Genomic DNA, 12,296 nt, shown 5'->3' on the forward strand with positions numbered 1-12,296 from the left:
AATTATAAAACTGAACTGACTTTTAAAATCCCTGAAAATCGTCATCTGAACTTTCTTCTTCTTCTCCTTTTCTTCACCCTCCTCTTTGTCGTCATCGTTGTCCTTTTCATGTATAAGATGGTCTTCACTGCCATTGTGACCATTACTTATACCGCACTTCTTGACGTATTTAACAATAATGTCTTCTATCACTGTAGACCATGACTGTTTTATCCACTGACACATTTGCTTGATTGTAGGGAATTTTAAAGCTCCCTTCAGCATGAATTCATGTTGGGTTTCATCCATTTATTCCATTGCTCTCTCATATATGCTTTAAATGGTTTATTTATCGAGACATCAAGAGGTTGCAATTGTGAAGTCAGTCCTCCTGGAATAACAGCAAGCTCTTTATTTCCCTGTCTCAAATTTCTCTTTCACAGAATTTTTAAAATGACTACTAAACTGCGCTAGCACAAGAAGAGAACTCTTATTCAATAAAGCACCTTTCCATCTGTCCCACAGTCTGTTAATCTAGGATTTCATACCAGTCTTGTCCATCTAACCCTTGTCATGTATGTGAACACCACCACCTGGCGGTATTTCAGAAAGATTTGGCATTGTTTTGTGTTTGAAAATGTTCATTAGATTAAGTTTAGTACCGTCAGCACAACATGAAAAGACAACAGTGTAGTGCATTTTTTCATGTCCACTTGTTTTTATAGTTACAGTTTTAGCACCTTTCATGGCAACAGTTCTGTTACTTGGCACATCAAATGTCAGAGGAGTTTCATCCCTATTCACTCTTTAGCTTAGTTCCACACAGGTTTTCTTTGGATTTTGAATAATAAAGCAATGGAAAGGTAATATTTTCTCTTCCTACTGGTGTGAAATTTTCTGAGGTATTTTGGTTTTGGTGCACATGCTAAGTCCATGATGCTTCATAAACCTATAGCACCAACCAACTCCACCCTTCAAGTCTGTTAAGTTCCACTGTAGCACTAGCTTAAGAGTGTGTATTCGAATCATTTTTGTATTAATTCCAATGCCATTTTCATGGAGTTCTTGAATCCATTTTAATCCGTGATATTCTAGTTTTGGCCACTTTGTATTCAGTTGTCTATTGGCACATTTAGTTTTCCTCATTTTTTTTCGGCTCTTCTGTACTATCTTGCCAATCGCGAATGGTTTTTTTCTATTGGTAGAGGTCCAAAATGTCACTCTGCTGCTCTGTTTCCATGTTCTTCTGCATATGCTATTACTTTTAATTTGTAGCCTGCATAATATGAATACCTTTTATTTTTTTCCATTAGAAAACTGGCCACAAACAAAAATATTGTACTGTTACTGATAACACAGATCTTATCAGTTCAAATTCACTGGCACTGTAGACTGCAATGACTCATCATAGGCTAGACAGTGTTCTGGGTTTGGGATGGGGGGGCCAGAGGGAGATGATGATAGCAAGCTTGTGAATCACTGCAACTCATGTTCATCGCATCGGTGCACTGCTGCTATTGAATCCAATGTTGCCAGTTGGAGACATGTTTCCCATGGCATCCGATATATGGTCGTTTTTAAAACTAATGGGAATTTTAAATCAAACATTGGATATTTTTGTATTAATTTTGAGTATAAGAGGCACCTGAATTCTGGAGGTAATTTTTTGAAGTAAAAAGTATGTCTTATTTTCTGTAAAATTCAGTATGTCCCACTACAAGTCAGAAACAGATTAATCTACCAGTTGATAAGTCTGTAATGACAGTAAGTGAAAAATAAGAAGAAATTAGCTTTATGTAGTGGGAACCAACAATCTTTGTTTCCATGCACCTTCCATACGTGGAACAGGAGTAGGGGGTGGGGATGGGAGACTGATTCTATTGTATTGCAGCACTCTCTCTCTCTCTCTCTCTCTCTCTCTCTCTCTAATACACACACACACACACACACACACACACACACACACACACACACACACACACACACACACACACTTTTTTTGTATATAAACAGTTTCTTTATCTTTATTCTGCGACTGTCATTATAAATTTGCACATCTGTTTACTTAGCTTCCCCCATTCTTGGCTTCTGCTGTTATTTCCTTTTCTTTGTAATACTCATATTTGACATACTGGTCGACAGTCCAGAAAATCATTTCTAATGTAACTTGCCATCTTATTTGCATTTCTTTCTGTCCAGTTTATATAGATGTTTCCAGTAGTTGTATCAGTTATACATGTATGCTTACCTTTAGAGTTTGGGTGTAGCTTTTTGCAGGCTTCTCATTTCAAATTATGACCAAAGTTCACTTTAATTAAAGAAAGATGTTAGAGGTAATATTTGCATATTTAGCGTCAGGGAGTCTCTTTCATGTGAACAGTACATTCAGCCCTTTTTATTCCCTAGACGAGTATTATATCTGTATGAAAAGTGCTTCATAAGTATGTCAAGCTCATAGTTTTAAGTAACCTACAACTAATATAATGTTGATAAAAACAATATTTGTAATATTGTGATTGTATACTACCAAATGTAAAATCCATCAAAATGTAAAAATTATTAATACAAACAAATCTTTAGTTTGTAATTTATAAACTGACGTATTCAGAAGAATAATCTGTATAATGTCCTGAAACTGTATTATTTCTAGGGATTGTATTTGATTATTCGGTTTTGAATAAATATTATTATTATTATTATTATTTAAAAATTTTCTCAGACATTACGTCTGGTCAAAAATGGAAAGTGACACGGACGTTGATCAAGCGTGACTTCCTTTTAACTGTACGGTATACGTTATATTGCATTTAGGAACTTTCGGGTAATTGAACATGTATCAATAATTGCGGATTTCTGTAGTTGTATATATAAGTTTGGATGTAGCTGTATTGCATTGATGTACTGGTGGATATTTTGTGGTATGACTCCTGCAGTTGATAGTATAATAGGTATAATGTTATTATTATTATATGTTGATTGGCTTTTTGATATTTTTCCAGGTTCCTGGCTGGAAAAAACTTCACCTCAGAGTTTTTCTTTGTGAAACTGGCGATCAGCAACTAGCAAATTTATCTTCATCTCTTGACTCTGCAGATACATCAGCAACTCCACTTAAGGGTGAACAGCGTTTGCGTGAATTGTTGCAGATGCTGCGTATTGCTGCCACAATACATTTGGTACTGCATTTTATAATAATATTAATTTTAAGTGTATCTTTAGGAATTTGAATATTGGACATGGTAAAAAAAAATTGTGGCAACTCGTTGCATTGTTAAATAACATTCTTAGCTCAGAAATGTAGAATCAGAACAGCTTACACTGTCAGTTTACAAACTTTTTGGAGGCCATTGTTTGTATTAATAAAAGCTTCTCATTATTCAAGTTGCATAAATTCAAATAAAATACTCAAGCTTTTGATGACTATCTGCGCCGCCAGCGGCAAAAGTAAAAACCAGGCTGCGGGGGTTGTTATGGTCCTCTCTGATTGGTTCCAGAGGTTGCAGTCGTGCCTATGTAAGTAGAATACAGTACCAGCCCTGGCAGTCAGTGGTTTTTTTACTCCTGAGTGGTTTTTACTCCTGAGGACGATAGTGGAGACAGCTGTGAAAAGCTTCAATATGTTATTCAAATTGATGTGGCTTGAAAACTAAGATGATTTTATTTAGACATGTCACTGTGAAAGGCTCAAATGATGCCACTGTTCAAGTGTATCAGAATTTTAAATATGCTATCTTTGTATTTATGGACCTTCGTAGGCTTTGTGGTGAATAATCTTGACTCATTCAGAAAGACCTGCGGCAATTTCTCAGTTAAGACTACAGTAGGCTCATGGACTGTGATAGGCCTTGTAGACAAAGAATATTTTTTTAAAGCTCAGAAGCTGTGTGTGTCTGTTTTCTTCAGAGTGATATTAACTTAGTTGTTTCAAACTCATCTCTCTGTTCACAACTGTTGGGAAAACTCAAATCAACTCCTCTGGATGTTGCTGCCGAGAAATTGAACACTAAATGCTAACTTTTGACCAACTTTTGTTGAACACACAATATTGTAGATTGAAGTACTGTTTCTTTTCTTTTTTTTTTATTACATTGCTCGTAAGGTAAAGAAATGTCAGCAACTTGTCACTCACCACCATCAGAACTCATTTCAAGAAGCATAGCAGTTTCATAGAGATAATTCTCAAAATAACTTTCTGTAACCATGTATAGTTTGCATTTACAATTTTCAAAACACATGGCAGAGAAAGACCTTAGTTTGTTCATCTTACTATAGATAGAGAAATAATATGCTCTTGAACAACACTATCTTTAACCATTCGAGTGTCAGAAGTGTAAACTTTCTTTCAGGTCCCATTTTCGATAAGCATTCACCAGAAGTGGAAAATGAGAGTTCTAGATTTTTCACATTTAAGTTCGAAATTTTTTTTGTGGTGCCACTCCTTCTATTCTGTGCAAGAGTGCCTCATAATAGTTTAGAATCTTTCACTGTTTTATCTTACTTATTTGTAGGGACAGGAAAATTTTGCGAAAACAATAATGCAACAAATTAGCAGTTTTGTGCCAGATAATGTAAAATCACTGAATTTTATATGTTGTAAAATTTGAAATTTTGGCACATAAAAAAAGGTATAAATCTTGTAAATCACTGAAGAGCAAAGACGAAGTGGTGCAAGGTGCACACAACCTGTACCACCTTTCAGTGGAAAGATGTAATGTGGTCTGGTCAGTCTACTTCTAAACTGTTCTGTACCACATCTTGTGGCAGCTCAATGCATTGTCAGTTTACAAACTTTGTGGAGGTAATTGTTTAAAGGTATCAGAATTTTAAATCTGCCAGCCCTGTATTTGTAGTCCCTTACGGCCTACGTGGTTAATAACATTTATGTGTGCAAAAAGAAAAAAAAAAGGCCATCTTGTTTCAAATGTGAAGAATGGATAATAGTTATGATATCGATTTCAGTTACTTGCTGTGGGTGTTCAGATTATTTTGTCGAGCGGTTGTGAATTCTGTCTAGTGCTTTGTTTGATGAACAGTCACAATGTCAGTTTCACTGATTTCATTAAAGCCATTCATACAATTTTGAAGTTTCAAGTAGTGACAGAACATATTTATGAGAGGGCGTCAAATGAAAACCTTCAGAGTATAATTAAAAATCAATATTTTGCCCTATTGTTCTGCAAATTGGCAGTACTGTTACCAGTTATATAAGGAATGCCCTACAAGTGGCAACATACTACAGGTAAAGTAACTGTGGCAACAACGCCAGTTCAGAATGGCTGCCCCACTTGTGACACACACCAAGGAAGAACAGCTTTCTGTCATAACGTGAGCAGTGAAGGTACAAAACATGTCGAAATTCATTGACGAATGCAGGTATTGTAATGCATTTCTATCACTGTAGGAAGTGTATGAGTGGCGTAGAAAGTTGGAAAATGTGACAGGCTCTCTGCCTCCAGATCAGGCACACCACATTGAGGCACCGTAGTCTACTGCAGCAGTTGACACCACTGTGGTGGAATATCGCTGTGTGATGGTATATGAAATAGTCACAAACTGAACATCAGTCTTGGCTCAGGACCCGAATTATTCATGAAGTGCGTAAGTTTTGTAAAGTTATAACACTAACATGCTGTGAAACACGCTAATGTTACCCTCTGAGAGGAGTTTGAAGTTTGACCGCATGTGTGTGTAATGGACAAGGATATTTGACTATCATTATGAATTTGGTGAAATAACAGAAAAACCAAATGGGCCTTAATCGTGGGAGTTAATGAAAGTGGTAAAATCATAAATGAATGGAAAAAAAATGAATGGTTGCCAGCCCAATTAGGTACGTTAATTTGGAAATATATGTTTGAGAAAATTTAATATTCGTTATTGAAGTTACTTTTGTTCAGATTTCCCTTTGAATAGCAAACAGAATACAAACTGACACTGTGCACTCTGTACTGTGTGTAGCAGCAGTTACCAATAACACACACACACACACACACACACACACACACACACACACACACACACACACACACACCAGTAATTTATGGAGAGTAAATCTGCACAGAGCTCATACTAATGACAGCCACACTCAAGATCATTACTTAATTAAATACTGAAACATCACTGCCTGAATTGCAGAACTAATTTTGGACATGAGGGGTTTCTATCTTGACTAACATGAAAAAAAAGAAGAAAAACACAAATAAAGATTAATAACATCTTAAATACACTGGTCAAGCATCTCTACATAAAGCAGGTTTCTTTAGTAACAGTAATAGTTCAATTTTTTCTTAATAGATGGAGAATATGATGGGGACCCATAAACTAGTAGTATAGTTTCACTAGTCAAAGCTCTTTGATTATTACCATGGTAAAGACTAACTCTAAAAGCTATTCGTTCACTTCAATTACTTTGCAAGACAATAAAATACAACACTGGGCTCAATTAACTTAAAAAAAGGAACCTTTCATGATGGGTACCAAAACTACACCTCCTTTGAAAATATGCATAATTTTACTTCTAACAGAACTACCATAAATCTGTTCATTAAAGATTTATATGTACTTGAAATTTAATTACCTGTGAAGCAGGTGTTCATTCCAATAATATTTACACAATCTTGCACTGTAATCTTACAAAACTATATTTCATAATAAACTAAGGATATTTTAATGAAAGCCTATCCACCTTCACTTTTAATTGATCTTTGAATTTTCGTACTTAAACTCCCTACCTTAACAATTTCATTTGGAGTAGTTCATTATCAAAGCATCCAAATGTTACTCTTAATTTAACTTTTACCAATCCTTTTACTTAAGACAAAAAATCACTTTTAAACACATGACTGAAAGAATTGTTCATTTAAATCAAGATACTCGGTTTTAATAGTACTTGGGTGAGGACCCTGTGTAGGTTCTTGATCAGGATTGAAAATATGGTTCCAGAGATGAATTTATATTTTATGTGATTATTACTGAAACAACACACAAATTAACTGGTCAATGCCCATATACATTACTTAACTGAATGTATGAAGTTTGTGAAGCAGTGGCGAAGATTGGTGGCAAGCCTAATGGTGGCTAACTGTACTCATGGCTCTTGATGTTCGAATGCTCTATAGATTCTCTTCTTGGCGTCGAATTTTCAGCATATTAGAGTCATTGTATTATTCCGTGAATACCAAATAATAGCCAGATCCACATCCTAGGCAGATCCCTTATAATGCAGCTTCCAGTTGCCTTTCTTAGCACCGTCGAAGTGTACCATGCTAGGGCTAGCCACATAATTTGTATCATTCAAATGAAGCAGCCGCTCAGTTCACCTGCCAAACCCACCTTTTACATCGTGCCATGCCACTTCCATTGCGGAGGGACTTCCCTACCATGTTTACATGTTACAAATACAAGTACCCTAAGTATGAACCAGCTTTTAACAAACATACTGTTTTTTCTAAACTTATTCATATTATAATAATTTAAAATTTCAACATATTCTTTTGCTTTTTTCGTATATACATTATAGTCTGTCTGTAAACTGAAGAGTGAGCAGCGCTTTTGGTGGGGGAAGTGGCCTTTCCTGGAAGAACGCTACCAGCGGCCTACAGGGGCACCCAAAATCTGTTGCCCATTACCTGTCTAGCGGTGTAGATTGGCGTGCGGTGATATACGTCGTTTCTGTTCATCACATCTTAGTTGCCAGTGTCAGACAGTTAACTTTGTATACCTACTGATATGCTTCGATATCCGGAGGTGATGGATAATCATCTAGCATTGCAAGAAAATGTGTAGAATACGAAGAAGAGGAGGTATTTGTGAAGTAACGAGTGTTCAATTGTCTCTAATGTTATTACAGCGTGTATTAAAGAGGTGACCCAAAAAGAACTATAACTATAATAATATTACCAGTCCCAATCAAAGGGTGGCAATTTATGCTAATGTCAGCCTCGCGCAATAGGACGCATAAGGAAGGAACATGATAATAAGCTGCATGATTTACTGGAATTGCCACGAAGGAAAACTAATAATTTTGGGAGAAAACCCATCGTTATAGACAGTTTGAAAATCATGTAAAACCTTTGATGCTTATGGAACACTAAATCTCTATGTCGGTCACTATTCACCTGATTCTAAGACAAATTGCTTAAAACATGTGCCCAATAGCTATTCCAAACACTGCTGAAATTTTTTTCAAAATGTGCACACTTCTAAGCAAAAAGCTTGACCTATGAGGTGCGTTCACATATTAATTTTTATTTTTTTGGTAGAACTTTGTTAATCTACAGCAATGTTATCCTCTTAAAAATATTCCTCATTACATACTGTACACTTATGCCAGTGCTTTATCCAATTCCCGAAACACTTTACGAACTGTTTCTTTGGGATAGTTTATAGGTCTCTTAACTGTGCATTTTTAATCTCATCCATGCTTGTAAAACCGCTGTCCTTTAAGGCTTGCTTTGAAATGTTTGTACCACTTGTATGCCCTTGGTTTACTCATAACAGGTTCACCAAAAGCAATATTTAACATTTCTAAAAATTTCATACACTTTATTCCATTCTTATGACAAAATTTAATGCAGGTTCCCTAATCTATTTTTATACAAAACAAATATTTGTTGATGCTACCACAACACATGTAACTTTCTTGTCAACTGACAACAATATGCAAAACATTGTACACATACTTTTGAGACATGTTTACGAAGACAGTGATAAAGTAGTGCAAATCGGACTAATATGACACACAAAATTATAAATGTCTGCTTATTTTTAAACACTCTTTGTGTTGCAGGAATTGTTAAGTTTCAATGCAGTTGGGTTGGGTTTGGGTTGTTTGGGGGAGGAGACCAGACAGCGAGGTCATCGGTCTCATCGTATTAGGGAAGGACTGGGAAGGAAGTCGGCCGTGCATTTTCACAGGAACCATCCCGGCATTTGCCTGGAGCGATTTAGGGAAATCACGGAAAACCCAAATCAGGATGGCCGGACGTGGGATTGAACCGTCGTCCTCCCGAATGCGAGTCCAGTGTGCTAGCCACTGTGCCACCTCGCTCAGTTTCAATGCAGTCCCTCAAAGAAAACTTCTACCTTTTAGTGGAAACACAAAGTAGGAACAAACCTTAAATTCTAAATATTGATTGCTTTATATGGGGTTCGTTTTACGAATAGCAATAGAGGAACATACATTCACATGAACAGCCATTCAGTCCTATGTTTGTAGTAGCAACCTGACTTCCGTTCTTATGTTAATATTATTTACTCTATAATGTTGTGTTTCAAAAGAAGCTATCATTTTTTGAATTCCTTATGGTCTTAATGCATTTGTCTAAAAATAAACGAAGCCGCGATGTATCTGTACATGGTGTCGTCACAGATTTAAAGCGTGCGTCGCGGCAGGGCCGGTACTACGTTGTGAAACAGCCTGTAGAAGCGCCTTGTGGGGTAGCTGGGATGGCAGAGTGGGGACTCGCTTGCTCGCTCTTCAGTTTACCGACAGACTATACAAAACTCTAATTTTCGTGCCATACATCAAAGAGTTTAAACAACACAGAGTACATACTTCATAAATTGTAAATACACAGTTACATAAAATAAACCTAGTCCTAATCGATATAAGTGTTACAAAGTGTCTGCAAGATGGGTGCCTTGGCAACTCTCACCAGAAGTGAAAGAGCAACACATTCATGTCTGTGAAGAACTTATGTGGTGTTTTGAAGCAGAAGGTGATGGTGTCTTTGTGAGAATAATTACAGGAGACAAAATATGATTACAGTACCACCAACACGAAACAGGGAGCAAGCAAGGAATGGTGCCATTTCTTATTAGCACAACCCAGTAAGTTCCAGATGCAGCCATCTACAGGGAAAGGTTTGCCGGCACACTTTTGGGATGAATGAGGAATTGTCTTTGAACACTACACAACTAGGGGAACCACCATCACAAGTGCGTCGTATTCCAATATGTTAAAAAATCTGCTTTGGCGTGCGAGATCAAAGCAATGTGGCCTTCTGACTAAAGGTGTCATTTAGCATGATGAAAATGATTGGCCTCATACTGCCAGTGCAACACTTGCAACCATCGATGACATGCACATTGATAATCTGCCACATTCGCTATACTCAGCAAACCTCACACCAAGTGATTACTCCATGTTTGGACCACACCTCGAGTTTATGGGAGGAAAGAAAATTTGGTTCTGATGAAGAGGTGCAGCAAGCGGGCATGAGTGGTTGTGCACAAAAAAAAAAGCTTTTTCAGAGGAATCCGTGCATTTCCTGTGCACTGGAGGCAGTGTTTTGAACAACAGAGAGACTGCATCGAGAAATGACACACTTGTGTTCCACTTTTGTTCATTAAATGAAAATAAAAAAAAATGTAAGATTTTCATTTGACTCTTAACTTGTACATTGGAGCTGCTATTAATATTGCCTCCAATAATAAAATCACCTAAAGATGATGTGAATACTGCTTGTAATACTAGCTTTTGTACAACATTTTTTTGTAATGGATGAATCAGTCCATCATAGTATGCCAATGCACTTCATTCACTAGGGAAGATGAATTTTGATGACAATAAGTCTTTATTTCTCCAGAGAATTTGTGCTCATAGTGGTAGCTCAAAAGTTAAGTAAAAATAGTAAATCTATTGTCAACCTATGGATGGTTGAACTTTATTGAGTGCTTCACTAGGTGTATATACTTACTGTAACTGGTTTGCACTTCCCTATTTTTTCACATACATCAACCAAAGTAAGAAGTGAAAGTTATTCTCTGTTTGAGGAAAACATTCTAGTTAACAGCCCCTGTGTCCCCTTTCACCTCAGAGTTCTTCATTGATGTATGCTTAAGAGCTACAAGGGTGGATCAAATATAAATGGGATTTTATTTTTTATTTAAATTTATTTATTGAAAAACTCAAGGCAATTATAATTTATTTTCCCACATAGTCTCCTGCTTTGGAAATGCATTTGCCCCAGTGTATGGGCAGCTTCTTAATGCCCTCATCATAAAAAGAACTAGGTCATGTCATCAGCCTGTTGCACACGAAGTCTTCCACACTCTCGTCATCTTCAAATCGTCACCCTCCTAGAGCTTCTTTAAGCGGTCTGAATAAATGGAAATCACAGACAATAAGTCCGGGCTGTAAGGAGGATGATAAAGTGTAGTTCAGCGCATTTCCTTTAGCTTGGGAACAGTTAGAGATGCAGTATGGGGTTGCGCTTTGTTGTGTAGGAGGATGACCTGTCGAGTCAATTGGTCTTGTCTTTTGTAGCGATATGCAATCCTCGCCTTGTTCAACAGTTCGCACTAGTAAGCAGCATTGATTGTGCATCGCTCATGCAAAAAATCAGTCAGCAAATGCCTTGCTGATCGAAAAAAATGGTTGAAAGAACTTTGCCAGCTGACAGTCAAGTCTTGGCTTTCACTGGTGCTGCCTCCCCTTTCCTCCCCCACACTTTACTGGCTTGTTTGGATTCTGGAGTGTAGTGGTGAACCCATGTTTTGTCACTGGTGACAATCTGACTCAAAAATACATCACATTCTTCTGCAAACCTTGCTGTAAGCATTTTCGGTCTAAAGTTTAGGGACCCATCTGGAACACACTTTATGGAACTGTAGGTCGTTTGTGATGATTGCTTGACAGCTCCCAAAACTGATTCCAACTTTTTGTGCAATTTCTGATACTATTGCTCATCAATTGTTGTCAATAATGTCTTTAACTGCACAAATGTTTTTGTCTGTAGTGCTGGTCCAAGGATGGCGATCATGTTGCTAATTTTCCACACTTTTTATGCCATGCAAACACACGTGTCCCTGGTAATGTTTTATCACTTAACTGTGCAGTCAATCTTTGGCAAATTTCCACCACTGTAACTACTCCTTGAGCAAGAAATATGATAATTATGATTGCGCAATGGAGGGGTGCACTTGTTGCTCAGAGATCATGAGTGTTACTGTTGAAACGGTGGGAAATATCTAACAGCATGCTCCCCTCACTTCTAAAGGTCCCACCTAAGCATAGCAGAAGCATGGGGCCGGTCCTATGAACTGTTGATGTTCAGGAACAAAAATCTCTCTTATATTTGATCCCCCCTCATATGAAAGCTACCACCCTCCTCTGCCCGACAGACATTTTGCTTTTCCTCCTTCAGTTTATTAATTTGTTTCTTTTCTCTTGCCAACACTGAAGTGAGCACATTTGCTGACAACATTGCTTACATTTTCTGATACATTTTTATTTGCTCTGATACCTTTACTTACACTTTTATTGAATGCCTATTTCCCTTGATGCATTGATGATATACATGGGGATGTGCACG

General features: G+C 37.2%; 1 protein-coding gene across 1 annotated transcript in view; it reads left to right on the forward strand.

Annotated features, from left to right (window-relative positions):
- The window catches only part of LOC126183530 (solute carrier family 12 member 9), a 138,218-nt gene that overhangs the window by 121,965 nt on the left and 3,957 nt on the right, over positions 1-12,296 (forward strand). Inside the window, exon 13 of the mRNA XM_049925598.1 lies at positions 2,979-3,155. Within this exon, the coding sequence (XP_049781555.1) occupies positions 2,979-3,155 (177 nt within the window). The remainder of the gene's footprint in view (positions 1-2,978; positions 3,156-12,296) is intronic.

The sequence above is a fragment of the Schistocerca cancellata genome, chromosome 4 (assembly GCF_023864275.1).
Source record: "Schistocerca cancellata isolate TAMUIC-IGC-003103 chromosome 4, iqSchCanc2.1, whole genome shotgun sequence".
Taxonomy (NCBI): Eukaryota; Metazoa; Arthropoda; class Insecta; order Orthoptera; family Acrididae; genus Schistocerca; species Schistocerca cancellata.